This window comes from Rousettus aegyptiacus, unplaced genomic scaffold (assembly GCF_014176215.1).
Source record: "Rousettus aegyptiacus isolate mRouAeg1 unplaced genomic scaffold, mRouAeg1.p scaffold_m13_p_1, whole genome shotgun sequence".
Taxonomy (NCBI): Eukaryota; Metazoa; Chordata; class Mammalia; order Chiroptera; family Pteropodidae; genus Rousettus; species Rousettus aegyptiacus.
In genome coordinates, this window is record NW_023416284.1 from 43866244 (window position 1) to 43893914 (window position 27671).

Consider the following 27671-nt stretch of genomic DNA (forward strand, 5'->3'; position numbering starts at 1 on the left):
CTAGAGATGAAAATTACAGTGTCTGAGATTTAAAAAATATATAGCATGTATGTGTGTGTGTGTATGTGTGTATACATACATACATACAACCAGTAGATGGGATTCACAACAGAGTAGCTAGACATTACAGAAGAAATTAGTGAACCTGAAAACGTAAATATAAAAACTATCCAAAATGAAAGAAAAAATGACTATAAAATATGAACAGAGTCTCAGCAAAATATGAGACAACTTCAAGATTCCTAATATTGCAATAGTTGGAGTCTCTGAAAGAATTATGAAATGAGTTAATGGCTGACAGATTTCCAAATCTGATGAAAACTCTGTCCCTAAACATCCACAAAGAATAACCAAACCCAAGAACAAAAGCACGAAGAAAACCACAACAAGGCACATGGTAATCAGAAGGCTTATAATTAGTGATGGAGAGGAAATTTTAAAAGCAACCAGAAAAATAAGGACATTACATTTACAGGGACAAAAGTAAAGTTGGCCATGAATTTCTTGGAAACAATGCAAGCAAGAAGACCATGAGACAAAAAGTTTTTTTCTTTACTGAAAGAAAAAAAATTAATCAATGTAGAATTTTTTTTTACACACAGAAAATAGCTTCAAGAATAAGAGTGAAACAAAGATGTTTTTTAGTCGCCTAAATGCTGAATCTTTCACCATCAGACATGCATTATAAAAATGTTTTAAGTTTTTTAAACAAGAAGAAAGTAGTACTAGATGGAAATCTGAATCTATACCAATAAATGAAAAATATCAGATATCGTCATGTGGGTAGAGACTGTTTTCTTAATATTTAAATATCTTTAAAAGATAATTGACTGTTTAAAGGGAAAATAATAACACTATATTATAGAGCTTGTAATGCATGTAGAAATAAAATTATAACAGTACAAAGTCTGGGATGGGATAAATGGAAGTGTAAAGCTCTTAGACTCCATGAGAAGTAGACAATATCACTTGATAGTAGACTGTGAGAAATTAATGATGTACACTATAAATCACTAAAATAATACAACATAGAAACTCAAAAATTGTATTTGGGTTTTAGTAGCTATGGTAGTGCTTGAAGAACTAGATAATTAATAGATTGATAAAATATGGTTACACTTATAAACTATGACCTTACAGTCAGATCCTTCTGTAATAGATAAGAAATAATTGTGCTAAAATACAAGGAAAATGTTTTTGCATGCTTACCATGCAATTTGTCCCAGTAATTCGAGCAAACAATGGCAACAGAATAAATAAAATTATGACTTGTGAAAGGATTGAGACCAATTGTAGAATTTTAAAATTTCAATAGAAAAATAGAAATAGAATTAATCTCCAAATCCTTCACAGCCTTTTCTCTGTAGACCGACATCTGCCACTTCTACAAGAGTCAAAGTGAAAAAATTTGGACTTCTTAGAGAATCTGTAGCCTTGGAAAGAAATGGAAGAAGATATAGAAGAGACTCAGTGACCTCTTTCCATTACTGCCAGAATTTTTAAATTTGCTTCATTATGTTATCTAAATTCTACCATAAAATACCTTATTAGGGTTCAGCAAATGCAGATATCTAAGGGAAGGAATATAAGAGGTTGTCAGTTTTTAGGGTCACTAGTTAATTTAAGTATGTATATATCCATTCATTCAGCTAACATACAAAGCGACTACTATGTGCCAGACACTATGGAAGATGATGGAGATACATTCATTAGTAATTTAGGGAGCTCACAGTTTAGTAGAGTAGCAGGCATCTAAACAAATAGATTATAACACAGTGGGATGTGTGCAACAATCCAAGCAATGTTTCGGACATCGAAGTATAATAAAACAAGGTATGTTAACCCTGACTGGAGGAGAGCATCAGGGAAGGCACCTAAAGATCTTGATGCAGTGATCCTTGGACTGGTTTTGGGTGGCCAAAACCCATGGGAGATCTCATAGGCAGGGGGATAATGTATACATGCCTGAAGCAAGTGGATATCTAGGGAACTACAAACAAAATTCAGTGGGATTTTTTTAAGCCTCCAGCACCCAGTATTCAGAGGGGGTCTCCCATCCAAGTATTAACCATATCTGACCCTGCCTAGCTTCCGAGATCAGATGGAATTGGGCACATTAGGGGTGGCCTGGCCATAAGCCAATTAAGTGTATTTGGAGAATAAAGAACTGTCGTGAGGAGGAGGAAGTATGGCATTTAGGCTAGAGTCAGAAAAGGGCCCTGTAGAGTGTGATAACTGAGCTAAGACTTGGCTTTATTGACAGTACATAACCATTGCATTTTAGGCAGCATACAGCTACAATTAAACTTCTCTTTTTGAGAGATCACTTTATTGTAATTGTGGTAAAAGACTGGAAAGAGTGGATTCAAGACCTGTTTTGAGGATAGAATTTTGGGGTTCTTATTATGTGGGAAATGAGGGAGATAGAGTCTAGGTAGCTCCTAGCTTTTTATTTTTATTTTTTTATTGTTTTCTATTTTTATTTTTCTTCTTTATTAGCTTCAGGCATACAGTACAATGGTTGAACATTTATATAATTTATGAAGTGATCCCCCTGATTACTCTAGCAGGTTTCTGATTTGTGAGTATGGTGCTACCAACTAAAATCGAAAGACTATATGGGAAGGTGAACAATAATGAGATACTTGGGCAGAGATAGGATAAAGATCATGAGTTCTGTTTGCTCATATAGGAATCAATATGTGTATATATATGGAAATGAGGATTACAAACACGGATTTTGGAGTTAACATGGTGTAGGAGGCCTTCTATAAGTCCCCAGATTAGATCAGTTTGCTCTATTGAACTGCTTTTATAGCCCTTCGTACTTCCTCTTTGATAACACTGAAGTTGTAACCCTTCATCAAGTGTCTACCATCCTCTATTGCATTGCGAGATCTATATTGAAAATGATCTTGTCTGTTTTGTTCACCAACTCATTTCTAGTGCCTAATATGGTACCTGGCACATGATACTGAATACCTGGGAATTGACATGAGTGCACAGGGGGAAAAGGCAGAGAGAGGAGAGATGGCAGATTCAGTGACTCAGGGGTGCTGGGTACAACTACAGGTGTTATTGTGTGTCTCTTGCCAGGAAGGCATCCTAAAGATTTCCACCTTCACAGCCGTGAGTGGAAGAGAAAGATCTAGCAAAGGAAATCGAGGAAGGACAGGTATAAAGAGAATCAGGAAGGAGCATATTAAGGAAGTTGAGGAAGGAAATGTCTTAAGAATTCAAAACAGATATGAATTGGTCAGTTTATGGGCTGATAGAGGAACTTAAGCAGTGTTTATAAATTGTTGAGTTGTTTGCTTGTTTTCTGAAAATAGACTTAAATGGTATTTTATGTCAGAATAAAGGAAGGCATAGAATCAAAACAACTGAAATCTTTTAAAAAGAGTTGTTGGAAACCAAGAGATACACGCTCAATAAATGCAGCAAAGCCATTTTTTCTCATGTGGAAGAGTTAACTATTCTTTTGTCAATAGTTTCCTTGTATGTGGGGACCACGTTCAGTGAAAAATATGTTCATCTGAATGTTAGCTTCACATTCAGCGTGGTGAGATGCTCACACTCTGAAAACCAACTGGGCACTAAGACCAACTGAGGGGAGAGCAGATCGAGCAAATTGACTGGTGGGATTCCCCATGCTATTTAATTTTTTTCTCTCTTGCTATATACATATTTGCCATGTGCTAACTGAATTTGGGTAAGTTAAATGCTCAGAGAGCAACTCCACTGTTGTATGTTCCAAATAGAAAAGAGAGAGAGGGAGAAGCAATTTATTTGCAATCTGTGGATTGCTCTGTGTTGTGTCTTTAAACTTTTAAACTTTTAAAATTTAATCAGATAAGAATGTGTTTAATATTTCATTGATTTAGAACCTTATATTTGTATCATGTTTTCAGTTTTAGAAATTGTCATATGTATTTGTTGCTGGATGCTAGAACAACTTCATTAGGTAGACAGGGCAGATTTTGTTTTATTTGTTTGCAAAGAGGTTAAGCTACCAGTATTATAACCCTGTGATTTTTTCATACCATATTGTTCATCCAAAAAACATTCCAAAATTTGTGTGCATGAGTGTTTCAATCTAATTAATCTGATTTTAAGGAATCACGACTTAGAGAAAGAACTGTCTTCCTCTGGGCATTTTGGTGTCTTTTTCGCCATACCTTTGTTTTTTAGGTCCTCATTATCAAGTAAGGTCTTTTAAAACTCTATGGGAAGAAAGAAACATTTAAAGGCTTCCTAAAATTTTGTATTACTAATTGCTAGGAAGAAAAATAAAACCTGTATGTAGTTTGTAAAGATTACAAAACTTAAAAACAATACTTAATATTGTATTATCTTATACTGGAACTCAATATAATTTCTATATTTTTAATTTAAGTTACTTGTCATGATATTAGTTTAGTGGGGATGGCAGCATTCAAAAACAATGAAATGAAATAGAAAATATCAGAGTGCATTGCATATGGTAGAAGTGTGTATATACTGAGTCACAGACATAAAATGTATTTTTTAAAACTTTTAAAAAGTTTTAAAACACTGGCTTAGAATATTCATTTATTATCTTCCAGCTTTTGTTACTTTACTGAATGGGGAACAAGCCCAGAATGCAATTCAAATGTTTCATCAATATTCTTTTCGAGGAAAAGACTTAATAGTCCAGCTCCAGCCAACAGATGCTTTGCTGTGTATTACAAACTTGCCCACTTCGTTTACATTAGAAGAGTTTGAAGAACTTGTCCGTGCTTATGGAAATATCGAGAGATGTTTTCTGGTCTACAGTGAAGTTACTGGCCATTCCAAAGGCTACGGATTTGTGGAATACATGAAAAAAGACTTTGCCGCAAAGGCTAGACTGGAGCTATTGGGCAAACAGTTGGGAGCATCAGCTCTCTTTGCACAATGGATGGATGTTAATCTACTGGCCGCAGAGCTCATTCATTCTAAGTGCCTTTGTATAGATAAACTTCCCAGTGACTACAGGGATTCGGAGGAGCTGTTGCAGTTTTTTTCCAGTATCCATAAACCTGTGTTTTGCCAGGTATGTATCCTTAAGATATCATTTAAAATATTTAAAAATATCTGCATATGTATCCTACACACACTCACAAATTTATACTTGTGTGATGATCACAATGGATAATCTAATTCTACTTTAGTCTGTAATGAAGACTTTAATGTCATGGTAAATTTTAAATCAATTCCTTTTGTCGATGGACCAAACTATCTTGTTATATAGTTAAGTATGTCTTAGCAAATGTATCACTATTCACCTTATTTTATCCATGTATTAGGCCATTCATTAATCCATTCGTCCATCCACATTTCCTTTTCACCCTCTCTGTGCCAGACACTATATTGCTAAGTGTCAGAAATATCAATGATAGAAAAATGCTCTCTCAATAGATAGACTGACAAGTAACCAAATAATTGTAAATCCTCTATAAAGAGTGATATAATGGAAGATAGACAAGTAATAATGAGGTTTAAAAACAATGTATAATTGTATCTTAATGGTGTCATGGTAAATGAGATCTTTAGGGAAGATCCTGAAAACTGACAACACTAGTAAGGATTTTCAAGTGCTTTATCATGATAAGTTTAAATATATTCTACTAAATAGACAAAAATGCATACTATATATAACTTCTGTTATAAATGTTTGTCAGCAAGTGATGAACTCTCTCTTTCCTTCTCTTTTTACCTCCCGCCCCACCCCACCCCACCCCACCCCACCCCCGCTTTTTCTTTAATCATACCTGTGTTTAGTCTCTACAATTGTAGTAGGAAATTTGGAGTTAGAGATATATAAACACATACACACAGATATATAGATATAGATATAGATATAGATATAGATATAGATATAGATATAGATATATAGATATAGATATAGATATAGATACACACATATAAATGTGATTAATGCTGCCATCTTACTTTTTCTTAAATTTCATTTCCTGTAATCCCTATATATTAACCATCAAAGAAATCATCCAAGAGCTTTATAAAATTTTGTGACAATTTTTTTTTATTAACTTTTGCTGTTATTGAAAGTGGATTGTCTTGTTACTAAGAATTGTGTAGTGATATCCTGTGGCCACACATAATTCTTGGTAGCTTTAGTTGACGTCTTTGAAATAGATGTGAGGGGAAAAGCCATTTACCACAAATTGTGTTTGAATTACAAATCCCAGAGTTGAAGGGACTTGAGAGGTTATCTAGTCTAGCTTGTAATCTCGTAGAAAAAATGTTTGTTACAATATCTGTGACCATTTAGCTTCCATTAAAATATTTCACAATAACGGAAAATGTAACTAGATCACAAGTCGGACCATTGATATATTTGAATGGTTCTCATATTGAACTGAAAAAGCCTTTAAAACTTTAAAACTACTGATGCTGTGCACTTAGATGATTTTGTCTTTAGAAAGATTTTAAATATTTTTATTCATATAGACACGAAGATTATCATAATGAACCAGGAATAAAAAATGTTTTAAAAGATTAGTAAAAACCACTTATTAGTAGATCCGTTAAATTCAGGCTCTTCTGCTTGGTAGGTTGGCATAGATTATATTGAAGAAATAGTCTCTTCTGTGATCAAAAGAGACCAAAAAGGCTAATGGCTTTTTACGAATCTGATTTTAAGATCTGGTTTGGATTATAAGAGGAATGGGATGGTAGGAGAATGTTTGTAAAGGTAGATATTTCTTTTTCTCCCATGTGATTGGAAAAAGTTTTATGGAGAAAAAGACATTTGAGGACAATTTTAAAAGGAAGGAAGAATGTGAAGGAAAAATAGATATTTGATCTAACTGTATAAGAAAGCAGAAGAAAGTTAAGCTTCAAAAATAAGAGGAAACAAACTAGAAATTATTTAATTGTAATATTAATTTATGAGATGCCAAATCCAAATAAAAGTTTCATAGATGTGTCTTCTCAAAGATATGCAAAGCTGAATTTTATCTCTTTTATCACTTAATAGCATGAATGTGTTTGAGATAATTCAGACATGTTCAAAACTTAAACATTTTAGTGCCTTATTTTGTTCTTATTTTTGCTCTTTGTACCAGTCTTTGCAGATCCAGGACTTTAGTATCTTCCTTTTCACTCTTACAGGTGGGTGACTGGAAATAAATCGAGTTTTGCATTTTAGCAATTTAGGGCATATTGAGAAATAAAGGTAGTGTATTGCATATGGTATTTTAATAAATCTGGGACGTAGTTTTCCCAAATAAAATTTGCTTTGGTATACTTGACCAAATTCCTAGGGTCTGACTAAAATATTGAAATGAAAGTTGAATATAGTTCTTCCTACCTTTCTTCTCTTGATAAATACAAACTTTATATGTGGTCAGATAATTGTTTCAGTATGTTTCATTGTCCATGTATCTGGTGAATTTATTTTAAAGAAAGTTTTAATTATTGTGTCCCCATGTTTTCCTACAAATTATCAGTTACATATCTTTCTTAATACATTGGGAATATTATCATTTGGGCTTCGACTATTAAATTAGAAAATCAAAGAATTAAAAAGAAATGACAGAATCTTGTTTGTCAGCCTGTCTTCCAAGATCATCCTGCATCTAAGCAACTATTAAACTTTTAGAAAGAACACATTGTTTCTCCATCATTATCATGCTCCGATACATTTGTTCTTAAATTTGAAAAATATATACTGTAAATATTTTAACTAAATAATAGAATGCCCTTTTAACAAAATGTATTATATCAGCTTGCACAGGATGAAGGTAGTTATGTTGGTGGCTTTGCAGTGGTTGAATATAACACTGCAGAGCATGCTGAGGAGGTTCAGCATGCAGCTGACGGAATGACCATCAAGGGGAGCCACGTCCAAGTTTCCTTCTGTGCCCCAGGAGCACCAGGGCGAAGTACCTTAGCAGCCTTGATAGCCGCTCAGCGTGTGGTAAGTTTGTTGTTCTTTATTAGCATATAGAAAAATTTTAATACTATTTTAATCTATCCAGACTTATTGACCATGGATTGGACCTTCATTGTATTTCTATTACATAAAGATATTTTTCTTTTAAAAAAAAATGACGAATGGTGTCTCTGTCAAATCAAGCCAAGAGTTATTACAAAAGAAGATATTGTGTTTAGTGAGGTGTAATCATCTTAGGAAATTTTTTTGAAGGAATTTCATTCATTCAGCAAATATTTGAGTTTCTGTTTTGTTCTAAATTTTCAGTGTAACATGCCTCTTTTTCGCTATGTTCATAAGTATCCATAGTGTAAGTAGAGGAAGATGTGTGCTTCATTTTTGCTCACATGGCACATTGTAGCTATTTCTTCTTCTGTCTTCTTATCCTCTCTCTACTTCTCTGTTCTGGAAATTACATGCTGATAGAGACTTTTCCTTCTTCACAGTTTTTACTCCTAGCACTTAGCACAGTAAATATTTGTTAGTTGAATGAAGGAAGAAATACGCTTTTGAAGGGATCAGGGAAGACTTCATGACAAAGGTAACATTTGAGTGTGACATTAAAGTACAGTTTTGAAATGTGTCGATAGGGGTGGAGGATAGGATTGCCAGATAAATACAAATTTTTCATGAGACAGTAACATTAAAAAGTTATTCATTGCTTATCTGAAACCCAGATTTAACTGGATATCCTATATTTTTACTCACTAAATCTGGCAACCTTAAGGGAGAGAGTAGTCAAACCCTAGGTGGTAGTATGCGATGAATTTGCATTCTCGACGAGTGGCAGGTAGTCTAGGTGAACTGAGTGTATAAAGGGATGTATGGCAAAATCATCAGTTGATGCCAAATCAAGGAGCACTATTGAGCACTCAAAGAATTTAGATTGAATTTGATGAGCAGTGGGGAATTTATAAAGTATATAAACAAAGTAGTGACAGGATCAAAGTTAAGCTATCAACAGATTAGTCTGAAGGTGATTTGTAGATGAACTGGAGAGAGAGATCAGGGGAGAGAGGAACAGATCGGAGATTGTCGTTAGTCTCATATCTTTTGTCCTCCTTCTCTCTGACTTTACCTCTGGTCCCAGATCCCCTTTCCCCTTTTTTCTTAGTTTGTCCTTAGGTTCTTCTGTCATTTTCGTATTCTTCCTTGCATAATTCACTACTTCAGCCATTCTTTCACTATCAACTTCATAGCCTTTGGTGAAATTTTCTCTTTATCGGATTGGATTTGCAGTGTACAATTCTGAATCCATCCGGTCACCTGCTTTGGCATCCAGGGCACCATTTCCTCTTGGAGAAAAACAAAAACAGCTAAGCATCTTGATGCCACTACGAATGTATGACATATTTATAGCTGGTCCCAAAACAAAATTTTAGCTCATATCTCATTAGCCCCTCTTTTTTCCATTTTCCATAACAACTATCTCAAACTTTCACTCTGTTCCTGCCTTCGTCCTTCTTTCTGTCAGATGATCATGGCTCCTACTTTATAGAAATATAAAGGTCATGTGCTGGACACATTCATTCAGCTTTTCTCATACTCCCCAAACGTGCTCCCATTATTTTTTAACTTCCTTTTCTCTTCAATTGCATTCATTCCACAAGTACTTTTTAGATACCCACTGCATCCTAGGCACTATTAGATAGATATGTTTAGGATTCATCGGTGAGCAAAGCAGACAAAGATCCCTGCTCTGCTGAAGGAAAAACTGTGCTTCTTCCTGCCAAATCAGGGCTTTATGAACATGTCCTCCATCCTCAAGGATCTTGATCCTCATCTTTCTGCTTATTTTTACTTGTTTTTCCACTTCTCCCATCTTCTTATAAACATACTCAAATCTTTAATTTAAAGACCTCTAGATACTGGCCTTTTTAGTATTCTCCTTTACAAGTAGCGCTTCTCGAACAGTCAGGCTCTTCTTGTCCCCATTTCTTCATTTTCCATTTCCCTCTCAGTCTAATGCAGTGTAGTTGCTCTCTCTACAGCTATTCAAGTGAATCTTTTCTCATAAAGATTAATAGGGATTTCTTAACATTCAAGTCAAATGGATGCTTTTCAATTTTTTATCGCTTGGTCTTTTTGCAACATTTAAAACCCTCTGTTACCTTGAATTCTGCCACACCATTCCTTTCCTACCTGTCCAACTATTCCTTCCCCTTTTTCCTTCTTTTTCTCTATGGGCTGGTATCAATAGACTTATTTCTATATTTGGCCTTTTTACTTTTTTCCTCTTAAATACTCCAGTGGCTTTAGTTATTGCCTATCCTTGATTTCTTCCAAACATATATTTTTGGATCAAACTACTCTAAGCACTAAACCTATATTTCCACATGATTATTAATGATTATTAGACATCCCACCTTATATAAATAGTTCAGTTTCAGCATTTCCAAAAGAAAACCATTTTCCTCTGGGACTTGCTTTTCTGGGTTCTGTAATATCTACATACGGCATCCGTTCATCAGAACTAAAACTGCCTGAACCAAAAACTCAATCACGATTGGTCTCTCTCACCCCCCAAATCTAAATGTCAAATATATTTTAAAAATCCTTTCAGTTGCACCTCTGGATGCCTCTTAAATCCTTGAGACTCGTCAGCATCTTCGTTACTCAGATCTCATCTTTTCTCAACTTAATGGTTGGAATAACCCCTTAGGTAATCACCATGTCATCAGTCTGTCCCTTTCTGATCCATCTGCCACAGAGCCACAGGAGTGATCTTTCTCATCCTTAAATTTGATTCTGTCATTCTCTTGCATATTACTCTTTAACGCCTGCATAAATTCAGATTCCTTAGCACGGCATACGGGGCCCTCGTGATCAGATATCAGTGGTAGTGAGAAATCTTAAAATTTTCTCAGTCTCAAAAGTAATGTATTACACTGGCTTTTATCTACATGTTCTTGGTATATGTCCTTTATCAACTCTTCTGACATTTAAAGAAAATCGTAAATATGTAGTGAACTTTATCAGAGTTTTTCTCCAATTATTGAGATAATCATGTGATTTCTCCCTAAATTTATTAATATACTGAATCATGTTGATAAATTTTCTAATATTAAACCATCCTGTGTTATAAGCCCAATACATTTTTTGGTTAGATGGGTTTTTTTGGTATGTGGCAGATGTGCTCGTAAGTGAAAAATGCTTAAAGTTTTTGCATCATTCTGATTTTTTGCAATGAAAAGAACACTGACACCATTAAATGATTTAAGTGCTTTTCCCCTTTCTGTTTTATTTTTTTAATAGTAATTATTTTTTTCCCATTACCTTTTTTTTTTTAATTTTCAGTTATAGTTGACATTCAATATTATATTAGTTTCATGTGTACAGCGCTATGGTTAGACATTTGTGTAATTTATGAAGTGATGCCCCCGATCAGTCTAGTGCTCACACGGCACCATACATAGTTATTACAATATTGTTGCCTCTATTCCCTCCGCTGTACTTTACATCCCCGTGACTAATTTTATAACTGTCAATTTGTACTTTTTAATCTTTTTTACCTTGTTCAACTAGTCCCCCAACCCCCTTTCCATCTGGCAGCCATCAATTTGTTCTCAGTATTTATGAGTATGTTTCTGTTTTCCTGTTTTATTTCTATGTTATGGATTAGCTTGTGTAACATGGGGTTGCCTGTGCTTTGCAAGTTTGAGAAATCTCAGATATTAAACCATGTAGACCTAGTCCTTGAGCCTCTTCCATAGGGATATTGATTACCACTTAAGTTTTTGCTATAATTATTTAGATATTTTAGTTTCTTTTCCTCTGTATGCCATATTTGGCATTTGATTTTATTCTACAAATATCCATTTTGTTGAAGCTTTCAAATTTATCGGCACATAGTTATTTATATTTTCATTTTTAAAATCTGTCATGTCTAGTGACCTCATTTTCACCATGTATTTTATTTGCATTTTCTTTTTTTCCTTGATGGTCTTGCAAGAGATTTCTCTGCTTCATCTTTTCAAAGAAACATCTCATTTTGGTTATTATTTCTATCTTTTGCTTATTTCTGCCTTTATGTATAATTTCCTATTTATTTAAATTTACTCTTTCATCTTTATTATATCATTGCTTAGAACTTTTGTTTTTAATCTAGATATTTTCTGATGAATGTATTTAAAGCAAGTTTCCTTTTATCTAATGCTATACCTATGTGTCATCAATTTTAGATTATGAATGTTTAAATTTTTGTTATTTACTTTTAAACTCGTAACTCATTTTGATTTTGTTTTTCATTTATAGCCAGTTAGGAATTAAGCTATTCTTCTGCTATAGATTTCTAATTTTATGGTGGTGTGGTCAGAGAATCTAGTCTCTAAAGTCGATTTGGGGGAGGGGATATTGTGGCTTTTGTGGCTTGGTGCATGGTTGATTTCTGTGCATGTGTCATGTATGCTCAGAAACAATCTATACTATGTAGGTTTTAAAGTTAAATGTGCAGTTACCATGTGTAATTGTTGATTTTTCTATTTCTCCTTTTTCTGTCATTGCTCCATATATGTCTCTTGTTGCCGTTTTTATGGTCCTGGCTTTTGTATACAAGATCGAAATTAACTATGATATTACACCTTAATTTCCACTTATCATGCAATATCATCTTGTATTTTTTGCTTCTTATTTCACATTTTAAAGGAGAGTATTCATGTGGTAAAAACTTTTGAGAATTTGTATGACTGGGGATATTTTTATTTCACATATTTAATAGCTTAGCTGGATATGAAAATCTAGATTTATAGTTCTTTTCCTGCAGCACTTTGAAAATATCAATTCGTTGCTTTCTTGAATTCAGTGTTGATGCTCTGTTCCTTTGGAGATATGTTCTTTCTCAGTGGAAGTTTTAGCATTTTTTTTTTTTTGGCTTTGATTTTCTTAAATTTCACACCAAAAAAATGGAACTAGGTATGTTTTTTCCATATACATCATATTTGGACTACTGTGAACCCTTTCATTCTGTTGTCTTTAAATTTTTTTAATGGAAATTCTCAGCCATTATTTCTTTAAAGATTTACTTTTTTCCTTCTTTGGGACTCATATATAATAAATAGATATACACACACACATACACATATATATGTATACGTATACATACATACATACATACATACACATACATACATACTTGTTGATATTTCTAGCCTCTTAACTGCCTTGCTTTTTCTCTTTCGTTTGAATTTTCCATTTTCATGTTTTTATTTGTGTTTTCCCTTTTTTATCCTTTGCCGATATCTTCTGGGACCTTTCAGAACACTATTTTATTTTTCAGTTACATATATTCTATTTATCTGTTACAGCACAGGATGAAGGTTAAGAATTAAGGCTGTATGAGTTTCTTTACTTTCTTGATTTATAGAATGGGGATAGTAATACCAACCCTGTAGAGTTGTTTTGGAGGATTAAGTGATGTAATCCATGTAAAATGCTTTAAGTAATGCCAAGTATATAGTAAATGAGGGCTGCTATTTTTTTAAATGTTTATATTTTTCATACCCAGTATTTCTAATTGGTTATTCTTTGTAACTGCTTGTCCTTGCTTCATGTTACCAATAAAAATCTTATCTTTTTAAGGATGTCTATGACTATGTACATCCCATCCATGAATTCTGCTTCGTCTCGTACAGATGGTTTAGTTTTTCGCCTTTATTTTTTATTGGCTACATTCTCCAGATGTGTCGTTATTTTGTGGGATGAATATGTATTTCCTTGAGAGGGTATCAGCTTCCTTGCATGTGTTTAGAGATTGATTGGGTAGAGGATGGACAGGGGAGAACTGAAACCTGTTCTTAACTAGAGTTTGGGTGAGGACCTAGGACAGAGAACCTCTGCATTTGCTTTCTGTCCTTGACTGTAGTCCTTTTCTCATGCCACCAAGCAACCCTGTACCTTTGAGGAACTCTCTTCATCTCTACCCCCAACCCTGCTCTTTTCCAAGTTCTGCCTTTCTCAGTTATAACTCTTTTACCCTGCACAGTGGGAATAAGGAACTGGAGAAGGTTCAGGGAGGTGAGAAGGAAGTTATCGGTGCCTGTACCTCATGTACCTAGTGTTACATGGTCCCCACTGTCTCTGAGTTTACATGCTACCTATTGTTAATTCATTGGTCCTATCTGTCACTAGACTGAAACTGCTGTTTTCCCTCTCCGTTGTGTTGGCCAGGAAAGCTGTGATCCCTCTAGGGCAATGTAGAGGAAGCCACATAGTTACACAGCTAAAAAGCCCTTCCCCAGACTATCCTGTCTGTGGATCCAGGCTCTCTCATGCTCTCTGCTGATGTTTACCTCCACAATGGGACCTCCTGCCTTCTATCCGTTCAGGAATTTCTCACCTGTCTTGTGTCAGGTTCTCAGACCCATCACCCTCTCCCTCTCAGTTTCATGGTATTTGGAGAGGGTTCCTGTTGTCATTGTCAGTTTTTTAATTTTTTTCACTGATAGAAGTTCATAATTTTCTTCTTATAACATAATTCTAACATTCTCATCCATTAGACTGGTTTCTAAAACTGAGAACAATTTTATATTTTTAGGAAGCTACCCAATTACATGTATATAAGGCCAGTTCATCTTCATATCATAATAGAGGATTAAGTTAATGAAATAAAGACCTTATTATAAGCAAATGTTGATTTGTAGGGCAACCCACGTTATTACACTTTAGATCAACATTACAGTAAGGCTCTTTATTCTCTGGTAGCCAAGTATTTATATATTGTGTCAACAAGTTAGCTTCCTGTTGATAAATTCAGATTCCCTTGGTATCTTTCTCCTTGTGTTATACAAAGATTATCTTACTAGTCAGTCCTCTTAAAGCCAATTTGTCTTTAACTGGGACAGTCTGTGAGGATTTCAGTTTGTGCCGTATAGTAGAATATCATGACATTATCATTAGAAACCGGTAGAAAGTACACAACAAATGTATAATGTAAAGCAAATTGTGTTATAAAATAGATCTCATCAGATGAATGAGAATTTCTAAAAGAAAGCCTTTAAAATTTCATCTTTTGTACTTATCCTTATTCTAATGTTCTCTATTTCTGTATTCTTTGAAGATGCACAGTAATCAAAAGGGCTTACTTCCAGAGCCAAATCCTGTACAAATTATGAAGAGTTTAAACAACCCTGCCATGTTACAAGTTCTTCTACAACCCCAACTCTGCAGGCAAGCTACTAAACCAGGTAAGCACCATGTGTACCAATTACATGTAGCATGTTGACATGAAGTCAAGTGTTCTGTTTTACATGAAAAAAATATTAAAATAAGTACCAAAATATTAATTTTCTAGGACTTATTAGTGAATTTTTCTTAACGATCTGAGGTGATACTATGTTTCGACTATTTTTAGTAGATACCGTTTGCTTGTAGGTTCCTAATTTATTTTTACCATTAACAAATATTAAATATTAAACCTTTAGTTTAACTCCTTATTGAAATGAATTTATAGACCAGTGTAGTATTAGCACTCTGTGCTGTTTTAGAATATCTCAGCAGAATTACTTTGTTAAAAGTGCTCAAAGTTTGTTTCCTCTTTGTTCTTACCTTTTTTGTTGTAAAATTGTTTCACTTTGTAAAAAATGACAAAGACAGTATTTTCTAAGCATTATGAAAATTTTTATAGTATTGGTATACATTAAATATCTATGCATTTAGTATTTTTTTTTTCTCTATTAAGAGCTTATTTACCTTCCAAAATGCACAACTGTGCATTCACAAAATACATTTTAGAGACTATAATTCTATATTTGACTTTCCATAACATGTCACAGTGCATACTCTCAAGATGCTCCACAGGTTGTCCTCTTGTAGATAAAGCCCAGGTTTTCTAGCTTGTCCTGGAATATGGTGAACACAGAAGTGAGTATATCCTATGGGTGGGATCTGATCAGCACAAAATACAGTGGTATTTCCTTCCTATGATCATTAATTGCTATTAATGAAGTCCAAGATTGTCTTGGTGTTTAAAGAAGTATATCACATTCTAGGATAAACTTCACTTGGTCATGATGTATTATAATCCTTTGTATTTATTCTTGGTTAATAGTGTTGTTCAAGTCCTCTATATCCTATTTATCCTATTAATTATTGCAAGGAAAAAATGGGGCATAGTGGGAGAGCTAGCCAATAGCTAAGGGTAAGAGTGGTTAGATGTGAGACTGGACATCTTCAGAGTGTTTTGGTTCTAGTTGTTCATGTAAACTGGGAAATACTTTATTCACTAAAAGCTGTGACAATATATTTTAATGTTTTATAATAAAATACAGTTACTATCTGAAAAAAAGGAGGTGGTACTGAAATTTCTAACTAATTGTGGGTTTGTTTACTTTTTTTCCAGTTCTAGAATTTTTGCTACACACACACACACACACACACACACACACACAGAGGCTTTGTTATTTGGTACAGAGACAAATATTTAAGATCGTTGCATCCTCTTGATGAATTGACCCCTTTGCCATTATGAAATGACCATCTTTATCCCTCTTTGCTAATAAATAGTGTCTTTTTTTATAAGCAAATCATCCTAACAATATAATCTCACCATCTATAGTGTAACTGGCTCATTCAAAAGAAAGCACTTTCTAATGGTTAGTTTTCCAAAGATATGATGGACTGCCTCAGCAGGTAATAAAAACTTAGAGCTTTTAAAGCATGGGGTGAACTTATAGGAATGTTATCTGTAAATTACAATATTTTTGGTTATTGGATTATATGCTTTTTGAAGTACTTTCTAAGTCTTACCTTCTAGGGTTCAGATATTGTATTGCTAGATAACTTTGTACATTATGACTAATTCCAGTTACTTTATCATAATTAGATGAAACTGTATTATATATTTCCTGTCACAGTTCTTTTGTTCTATATATTGTCTATTCTGAAAACATCTCTTCTGATACGTACTCTGGTATATGTGCTCTTAGACAAACTTGATAAAGAGTATGGTTTCCATTTATTTTTTTCGACTATGTACAGTACTCTTGTTTCTTTTGTTTTTATTACGTAGATGTTTTTATATACATATATTCTCTCAATTAGATTGTAAACTTTTGAAGGACAGAATCATATTTTGTCCTCCCTGCATACTCAGTGCCAAAATACCCCAAAGCCCTAACAAAAACACTGAGCAAATAACATGGATTCAATTAGTATTATACTTATTGAAAGATAGACTTAGTTTTGTTTCACTAAGCACTAGAGGAGAGAAGAGCTAGGTTTGGTGTTTTACCATTATGACAGAAAGTGTTAGAATTTTAAAATCAAATTCTAGGATTGAATCACAAGGAAAGAATCCTCTGACTTTTTGTGCAATAACAAGGTCGGTATATAAATGAACTTCCAATGAATTTATTAGAAGTTTAAAGAAATAATCATTTACCCTTTTTGGAGTTTATTTATTTTTAAATCCCATATATATCATAAAGTTAAATTTTTTACTTTTATTTTCTTAAAGCAGTTCTTGGAACACCTTACAGCTTGTCACATCTGATGAATCCATCCATCTCCTCTGCATTTTTACATTTGAATAAAGCACATCAGGTATATAAATAGTATTGAGTACTGAAGCATCAAAAATTTGAAGTGAATGTTTTGTTTGTTCTTTAATGTAAAATTCTCAAGAAGTTAAATTAGTGTTTTATTTTTTAAAAAATCCTTAGTCACAAATATAGCTACATAAAAACGTAAGTTAGAGTATATCAAATCAACTAATGAAAGCAACATAGTTATATATATTTATTGATTCCTATTTGTAAGCTATTAAGGGAAGAAGTATATTTTTGTGGTATATTTTTCAGTAAAGAAATCAGTATGGTCATATATTGCTTAACAGTGGGGATATGTTTTGAGAAATGCAGTTAAGTGATTTTATCATATGTGAACATCATAGAGTGCACTTACGCCAACCTAGATGGCATAGCCTACTGCCCACCTAGGCTATATAGCATATAGCTCCAAGGCTTGAAGCCTGTACAGCATGTTACTGTGCTGACTACTGTAGGCCATTGTAACACAATAGTAAGTGCTTGTATATCTGAACATTGAAAAGGCACAGTAAAACTACAGAATAAAACATTTAAAAAATGGTATACCTGTATAAAGCACTTACCATAAACAGAGCCTGCAGGACTGGAAGTTGCTCTGAGTAAGTCAATGAGTGAGTGGTGAGTGAATGTGAAGGCCTGGGACATTACACCACTGTAGACTTTATAAACACTGTGCCCTTAGGCTGCACTAATTTAAAATTTTTTCTTCAATAATAACTGTAGCTTCCTTTTTTATTTTATAAACTTTTAGTTTTTAAGTTTTCAACTCTTTTGTTAAAACATAGTTTTTACTGCTGTACAAAAGTATTTTCTTTCTTTATATTCCTATTCTATAAGTTTTATTTCTATTTTCAAAATTTATATTTTTTATACTTTTAAAACTTTTTTTGTTAAAAACTTAAGACAAACGCACATATTAGCCTAGGCTTCACAGGGCCAGGATCATCAACATCACTGTCTCCCACCTCCACATCTTGTCCCACTGTAAGGTCTTCAGGGAGAGTAACACAGGGAGCTTTTATTTCCTACCACTGTCTTTTGCTTGGTTCATCTTTGGCTAAAACATCAGTTTTTAGCATATGACTGTAGTTCAAAAAAAATCTTCTTATGTTTTCTTAACTCAAAAGAGGTATTTATAGAAATAAAAAATAAACACATGAACAGTAACTCTTAATTCTTAAAATGTAATCAATGTTATAAAAATAATTCATATATTTATGGAAGTAAACTAAACTTTTTCAAATAAGTATTTAAAAATGTTTTTATATACATAAATATTATTTCGGAGATGAACAGTACTCATAATTTCAGTACTGTTAAGGCTGTTTCTATATAGAAGCCTAATAACAAATCAGACCTAATATGTAATACATAATTGGTATAGATTAGAAGGATGAATGTCTGGATAGGCCTATCCTCTATTTTTCATTCTTAGATCTAACATAGAATCTAACCTTGTACACTATAAGGTCTTTATTCATTTACTTAACATATTTTATTGGGACTCTAACGTACTAGACACTCTGCTAGTCATTGAGGCTATAGTATTGAACAAACATTCAGCATTCATGTTCTTAACAGAATTTCAACAAATACAGAAAACAAACGTTAAACAGTTAATTACAAATAATGTGTGAAGGGTGATACAAGAGGGGTGTGAAGAATGTTGACAATATTGTCTTTCTTTTATAATAAAGGCCAAAATGCTTGCTTTTGCCTTTAAAGCCTGTCCAAGCTGGGCTCTCCTTTCCCCCATGCTCGTTGAGTATCACTGCCCTAGCTACAGTGGCCTGCTTTTGGTCGTCAAAGGACCTTGTTCCCTTCTTTTTAGGTCTTTGCTCCTGCCGTTCCTTCTGCCAGGAGTGCTTACCACCCTTACACCACCTGATTCCCCAGACTTCACCTACTTCTTTTTCTGCAGCCTTCAGATCTCTGCACAAGAGTTAGTTCCTAAGGGAACTTTCCTTCAGTTTACCAATTTCAATCAAATTCCCCCTCTGTTTGTTCTCATAGCTCCCTGTACACTCCCTTCATATATTTGTTACCATTTGTAAGTATCTGTTTTTAGAATTAATTAATATCCCTCCTCTTCTGGAGACAGTAAGATCCATGAGGACAGGTCCTATTGTTGTTATTTCTCATTATGTAGCACAGTGCCTAGCATGTAGAAGGTGCTCAATAAATCTCTGTTGAATAATTAAATGAATAAATAAATGATTGAATGACGCCAATATTAAAGCCAGAAAGGGGTAAAGGGACGGGAGGAAGGGTGAAAGGAAGAGAGGATGTAGAATTAGTTTAATGACTGTATGGTCACATCTTGTATGTTATTAAAAGAATTAATTAGTGTTACTTGAAGTTGGAAGGCAGGGTATTAAGAAGCTGTTGCTTTTGCTCAGATCAGCTAGAGAATTGAACCATATGAATTGGGTTATATGACAAGCAACTTTAAAAATTAAACTAACTTAATGTTTTATCATTTTCACAGAGCTCAATTGTGGGTAATACTTCTAATTTATTCCTTCATAATCTTACCCATGTACCACTGGCACAGCAACAATTAATGAAATTTGAGAATATTCATACTAATAATGTAAGTATAGAATTATTTTTCCTTTGAAATTAGTCAGTTTATTATATATATATATATATATATATATATATATATATATATAAATCAGGCTATCTGTCAGATTGTAATGTTCACTTGTGTAGCATTTTTATTTGGTTATGCCCTACTGCCATGAGCAAAAGTCTTTCTTTTCTTCTTTCGCAGAAACCTGGCTTACTTGGAGAACCCCCAGCTATGGTACTGCAGACTGCAATAGGGATAGGGTCAACGCTTTCCTTGAAAACAGAGTTGGGTCATCATGGAGAAGCACATAAAAGTAAATAATGTGTATTTACTGAGAAGTCAGGAAACAGATTTAAGATTTAAAGATAGTTTCCCTGTATTCTACTTTTATTTACAGGAAGGCCAATTCAAGTTTTATTTAGTCATGTAAACTTTCAGGAGTCTCTTGACTTTTCTATTTTTAATATTAGAAAACTATCGATAAGTTATTGATGGACTTGCTTCCATGCCAAGATGAATTTTTCCCTGTTGGATATGATTTAATATTTAATGAAGGTTCACAGCAGTGTGAGGCAAAGACATAGATCCGTTTGAGACTGACATGTTGCCTACTGAGCTGACAACACTTTTACATAGGTATCCACTTAATTTTTGCCTGGATAAGAAACCCTTAGCTTTTATAAAGAAATATCTGGTATTTGTAAACTTAAAGTTTGATTATTTGTATCATTTTTAAAAATTTCTCCAAATTGGTATTAGAAGAAAAATAATATGTGTATGTATTTTTTAAAAAGAAACAGGAGTATGTAATTACCATAATTTCTTAATTGAATATGATTTTGAAAGACACTTTCAGTTTGAAGTTCAGTTGAAATTTGTTTGAAGTGAGCATGAAGTGAGGGAATAAAGGCCATCAGTAATTAAAAATACACACACACACACACACACACACACACACACACACACAAATATATTTAGCCTTTATACATAAAACCAGCAAGTCAAATGATCAAATAACTCAATTCTAACTGTCGGTATTGACTGGGCAAACTTTAAACCAGTATTCAGACAAGTGTAGAAATTTTTATGGTGATGAGGGTCTGTCCTAAAAATTAAATTTTCTATGCCTAAAAGCTTTGTTGGATTAAAATGCCATGTTTAAATAATAAGGCTTTAGTATGTGTTGCTTTAAGAACACTGAAAATGTAGTGTCCAAATAAATACATCCCTAGAAGATAGATCTAAGGTAGCTATCTCTAAATACTAAATACTAAAAATAATCGTTTAGTGAATTTGCAAAATGTAAATTTGACTCAGTTTTCAAAATTAGCTCTTTTCATTCAATTTTGATCTGTACATTGTTAAAAAGTGGAATAGTTCAAGATTTTCCTATTAAAACTTTCATTTCTTCCAGAATTTTTTGTTATTCTCTATTAATAAAAATGTGAAACTTTTAAATGTTACATTTGGTGTTCACAAATATCGATGGTTTTTAACCAGTGGTATGCTGATGTTTAAAAACCGGCTGTCTAAGTTAAAAAAAGTCTCGAATTGTATGATTCGTGGGTCCAACCATGCGTGGTTGATTTCCAGTTATCAATGTGAGGACATTGAACTCGAGAGCTGGGAAGAGATATGAACTGGTGCAAACTAGTTGACCAAATTTATTGCTGGATTTCATCTAACTTTATCAATTCTTAAGTGTCAGAGATTTTTTTAAAAACTGAAGACTTAATTATTCCTTCAAATATGAAAGCAGACAAGTGAAAATGATTGGGCATTGTTTAAATAAGGCACTGATGTAACTTCAATGCCAAATAGTACATTAATTTTGCTCTCAACTTGTAAAATATACAATTAAATTAAAAGTTGGGATTACCTTGGAAGTTGTTGAAAATAAGAAAAGCATGATTACTATTATAGGTTTTTTATTTTTCCATATGTGAACCTGCTAATTTACAACCTCTGATGTCACTTTTTGAATTTAACTGTTCTCTAATAGGTGTAAAAAAAAGGGGGGGGGTCCCTGCATTTTGCCTATAACTTACCCATATTAAAAGGACTATTATGAATAAGTCTTGTCTAACCAAAAGTTTTTGCATTTGTGTTCATTACAGCATCTAATCTGATTCCAACTCAAACAGCTCTAACAGCTGGAATGGGCATACTGCCATTCTTTCCAAATCAGCACATGGCTGGACAAGCTGGGCTGGGGCCCGGGAATACTCAGGAGAAGCAGCCAGCCTCCATGGGAATGGCTGAAGGAAATTTCTCAGGGTCACAGGTTTATCTTCAGAGCTTTCCAAACCTTACTGCTGGAGGTTTGCTGACGGGACACCATAAGCAACAACAAAGTCAGCCAAAAGGCACGGAGATAAGTTCAGGGGTAAGAAAACTCTGTGTTTGTGCATACACGCTCACACACTCACACACACACACACGCACATTTGTGTGTATATGTGTGTATATATACATATTTATGTATATGTATTCACATACACACTACACAGGCATGAGTGTATATATATACATAGAATTATATGTATATGTATATATACTTTTAAATACTTTTATGTATATATATATATATACTTTTAAATTATATCTTAAATGAAATTCTACTTCTATTGTTTTTTTAGGTGGTTATTTTATAGGTGGTATAATTTATGAAATATTATAAAGCAATATTAACTTTTAATTTCAAAGGAAGTTAATAATTTAAAGCATATAAAAATGGATTACAAACTAGATCACTGCTATATGTCAATGACATGGCTTTTTCATAGTGTACATTTACTTCTCAAGATAGAGAAAATGTTATACTCTTTGAGAAAAAACCCTGTTATTAAAAACAAAAATTCATCTTTTGTTAAGTAATGCAGCTAATGTTTGAGACTACACTTAATTACTTTTCTTTGTGTCTGTAAATCAAAATATTTTAATTCGTGTAAAATGAGTTGTCTATTATAAATAATTTGTGAATGAATTATAAATATTTGCTTTTCTAAAATGTGAGATATACATAGTTTTCAAAAATAGTTGATAGTTTAAAAATAAACTAATTTAAATTCAAAATTTCATAGATTGGAAAAGCTTAAGAGTATCATCATTAATAATTATATAAGGATATTATAAGGCTTTCTAAGTAAATAATAATGCTATTCTTTAGAATATACTCATTTTCTTATCATAAATATATATTCTGTAGCTAATTAAGCTATTTTAATATTTATAAGGAGAACCAATTTTATTTGAAAGATGGCAAAGTCAGCTATTAAGCTCTGATCTGTCCAAAAGAACCTAGTCTCTTTTAATTTTGGAAGTTTTTACCCTGTTCATAAACTACTGACATTTATAAATGCTGTAATTGGTGTAGGTAGAATAAAGTACATTTAATTTTTATTTTATTTGTACCCTAAAATATTCTTTGGTTTATAAATGTCACCTGGTCAAAGCTGGAGTATGGTTAAACACTACAATTAGACAGTGAGAAAGCTAAGGCATTTCTTTATAGAATAGATTTTAAAATTTTATTTGCAGTATCAATTGCTTGGGTTATTAGAGGAAATTAAACAAATAGAACTCATATATAAATACTCTGCATATTTTTGCACAGAATCTTAAATTTATATTAAATGAAAGCCCCAGGGTCTCTAACAAAACTGGATACAAGGTGATTCACATAATGGCAAATGAGAGTCTGTTCACTAAAAGATAGCCAAAGTCAGGCAGGGTCTGGAAAACAAATTCTGGGAAAAGTTGGGGGAAATGTATAAAGGGATGACTAGCTAGATACACATTTTAAAAAGTATATTTACCAACTAGTCACATGGTATTTTCTGTTTCTCTTTTGGGCAAAGCTAGTTTGATAAGTATGACACAAGAAAGCAAATATCGGTTTAACATAACAAAGAACAATTGAAGCTTTCAAACAAAGAAACGGTTTGACTATTTCACAAAGATATGAATGTCTTATCACCAAAAGCAATTAAGCAAACCCTAAGTGAACATCCGTACAGATTGTTGTAGAAGTGATTCCTCTTTCTGATAATAGAAAGTTGGATGAGGCAACCTCAAAGTATATTTTTTAAATACGTAGTAAGATTTTGGACTTGGTTAAATAATCAGTTTAACTCAGTTTTAGATTTTTAGACCTGCATCTTTTAAAATATTTTATTGAGGAATAATTGACATACAACATTATTTCAGGTGTACAACATAATGATTTGATATTGTATCTATAAGTCTAGTTAACATCTGTCACTATACATAAAGAATATTTTTTTCTTGTAATGAGAACTTTTAAGATCTACTCCCTTAGGAACTTTCAGGTGTGCAGTACAGTATCATTATAGTCACCAGGCTGTATATTATATTCCCATGACTTATTTATTTCATAACTGGAAGTTTGTTCCTTTTGACTCTTTCACCCATTTTGCCCCTCAACCCTCACTTCTGGCAACCATCAATCTGTTCCCTGTATCTGTGAGCTTGTTTTTTTGTTTTGTTCTGATGTTTAGATTCTACATACAAGTGAGATCATGTGGTATTTATATTTCTCCGTCTGACTTATTTCACCTTACATAATGCCCTTATGGTCCATGCATGTTGTCAAAAATGACAAGATTTCCTTCTTTTTTATGGCTTAATAATCTGTGTGTGCGTGTGTGCGCACGCGTATGTGTGTGTACATACCAAATTTTCCTCATTTATTGATAGACACTTAGGTTGTTTCCATAGGTCGGCTATTATAAATAATGCTGTGATGAACTTGGGGGTGCATATATCTTTTTGAGTTAGTGTTTTTGTTTTCTTCAGATAAATACAAGTGGAATTGTTGGATCATATGGTAATTCTATTTAAATTTTTAATTTTTAATTTTTTTTTTGCTATTGAGTTATACAAGTTCCTTATATATTTTGGATATTAACCCCTTATCACATATATGATTTGCAAATATCATAAATCTCCCATTTAGTAAATTGCCTTTTAATTTTGTTGATGGTTTTCTTTACTGTAAAGCAGCTTTTTAGTTTGATGTAATCTCTCTTGTTTATTTTTACTTTTGTTGCCTGTGCTTTCTGTGTCTTATCGAAAAAATTATTGCCAAGACCAATTTCAAGGTGATTTTTCCCTATACTTTCTTCTAGGAATTTTATGGTTTCAGATCTTATATCTAAGTCTTTAATTCAAATTGAGGTTTTGTATATGGTGTAAGATCAGGGTCCAATCTCATCTTTTTGTTTGTGGACATCCAGAATGTTTGAGATTGAGGTCTTCAGATGAGAGTCAGCACGCTCTGAAGCAGGCTCTCTTATGAAGGAGGGTAAGGGGTGAGAGTGAGGACTTCTTTTTATTTTTTACTGACAGTTTTATTTTATATTATCACTTCTGTGAGCCTCAGGAATCACGAAAGTCGTGGTAATGGTGTGGGTAGAGGCATTCATTGCTGAATGGCAATATTATGGGCAATGTAATATAACTTAAGAAAGGAAGAGTTTGAGGCCTGGCTCTAACACGTACTAAACGTATTTAATGTTGGTAACAGTATTAATGGAAATAAGGTACAGTATTTGGTTTTTCACGTGAAGATGATTTCTCTCCTAGTTCAAAAGAGAAGGTTGTACAAGGTGGCCTTTCATTATCTTTCAGTTCTAAAGTTCTATGGTTCTAGAATAGTTTTATTTAAAAAAAAAAAAACTCTAAAAAATAGTAGTAAGTGAAATGGGATAATTTTAATTAACATCTAGAAATATTTTATAACTATATCTCCAGATGTTATGTTCTACAATTTTTTTGATCACACTAAACTAGATTTATTGAAGAATAAGTATTTCTTTTTCTGCATTTTTGTTTTCTTGTACCTCTTATTAAGCATCCACTCTTTCATTTATGATAAATAGGCTGCCTCTAAGAATCAGACTTCACTCTTGGGAGAACCACCAAAAGAAATTCGGCTGAGTAAAAATCCATATTTGAACTTGGCAAGTGTGTTGCCCAGTGTGTGCCTATCATGTAAGTGATAACTTAATATTTTGGAGTTTTATTGAATAGTTGCCATTATGGGTTTTACTTTAATTTTTAACTTGAGGTATATAATGCCTGTTGACCAATTAGAGCCTCAATTGTAAGTACAGTCTTAAATTGAAAGAATAACTAAAATTAAGATACTTGAAATACATTCTATTTTATTTAAGGAAAACATCCTTTATAATATTTTAAGAATGTAATAAGTTTCTTGTATTGTTATTGAATCATGATTGAAATTAATTGGGCAAAGGAACTATTTGGCAATCCTATAATCCTTTAAAATACATATAGAATCATATTTCTAAGATAGAGGTTTAAACTGCTAAGTAATCTAATAGATCCAGAGTATTTGCAAAATTCACCAAAAATATATGAGTTATTGGAGGATCTCCTCAAGTCTTCATCTGGTGTAAATTAACTATTAATCCAAACAATTTTAAGAGAAAATCACAAATGCTGTGTGCTCAGTGCACTAGGATATTCAGTAAAACATTGGTTGTCAGTAGTGAAAAACTGAAAAGTGCCTTACCGTTCATCAGTAGAGGAAAGGCCAAATAAACAAACCGTTCACTGCAAAGTTGAATACTATGCAACTGTTTTAATAACTGAGGAAGAGCCAGCTACGTGTACCATTAAGAAATGATCTCTAAAGTAGATTAAATGGAAACAGCAGATGTATGCATTAAAAATTGTTCCATTTATGTTTATTTAAAGCTATGTATTCTTACATTTACATATCTGAATATGTAAATACATAGAGTAAATCCGGGAAAATAAATTCTAAACAGCTGCCTCTGGGAAAAAGAATAGGATTGAAAAAAGATGAAAGATGAAGTTTATTTTTAATATGCATTCTCAATTTTATGAAATAACTTCTTGAATCTAAACATTAATTTGTAATTTTTTAAAACCAGGAAAAATTTTAACATACTTCTAGTATACGTGCTCTTTTTTTTATCTGGTATAAAATTGATGGTTCTAACTATTACATTAACAAGAATGGTTAATTTACCGTTTTTATGCCTTGTTTTAGAGAGTGGACATGTTTTTTAAATGTTCCCACCAAACTTATTTATGCACAGGGCACGCTTTCATTTTCAGCTGTTTTAAATGAACAAGACCATATCATTTACATTTTTATCCTAAAGATCATAAATATAGATATATACTGGCAAATTAAAATTTGTGTTCTAGTTAAAAATATTCTGAATTAATAAGTTGTATACTGTGTTTATAGTTTATAATAAAACAACCTAACTATAATATATGTATTGATTTGGCCTTTAGCCCCTGCAAGTAAAACCAGTTTACAGAAGACTGGGATTACAAGCAACCTCCTGGATGCGATCTCTCAGGGCAGTGAGTCACAGCGCACACTGGAGAAGTGCATCGCTCATTCTCAACCCTTTGGTGACTACGCACAGGTAAATGACTCTCAGATTTTGATAATATATAGAAAAGTTGGTTCAACTATTTATTGAGTTCACTGAATATGAAATTATGATTACTATAATACTATAGGAAACTAAAATTACACTAATCTACACAATACTTTTTGCTCACC

The 27671-nt window shown here is 33.0% G+C and overlaps 1 protein-coding gene across 2 annotated transcripts in view; it reads left to right on the plus strand.

Moving 5' to 3' along the window:
• The window catches only part of RAVER2 (ribonucleoprotein, PTB binding 2), a 69476-nt gene that overhangs the window by 21609 nt on the left and 20196 nt on the right, over positions 1 to 27671 (plus strand). Inside the window, exons 4-12 of one of the 2 annotated variants that reach the window (XM_016159133.2) lie at positions 4587 to 5056; positions 7754 to 7945; positions 15015 to 15141; positions 17412 to 17497; positions 19991 to 20095; positions 20279 to 20390; positions 22195 to 22463; positions 25981 to 26092; positions 27395 to 27531. In XM_016159133.2, coding sequence (XP_016014619.2) covers positions 4587 to 5056; positions 7754 to 7945; positions 15015 to 15141; positions 17412 to 17497; positions 19991 to 20095; positions 20279 to 20390; positions 22195 to 22463; positions 25981 to 26092; positions 27395 to 27531 — 1610 coding nt within the window. The remainder of the gene's footprint in view (positions 1 to 4586; positions 5057 to 7753; positions 7946 to 15014; positions 15142 to 17411; positions 17498 to 19990; positions 20096 to 20278; positions 20391 to 22194; positions 22464 to 25980; positions 26093 to 27394; positions 27532 to 27671) is intronic. The other variant, XM_036234830.1, reaches the window with a different exon arrangement.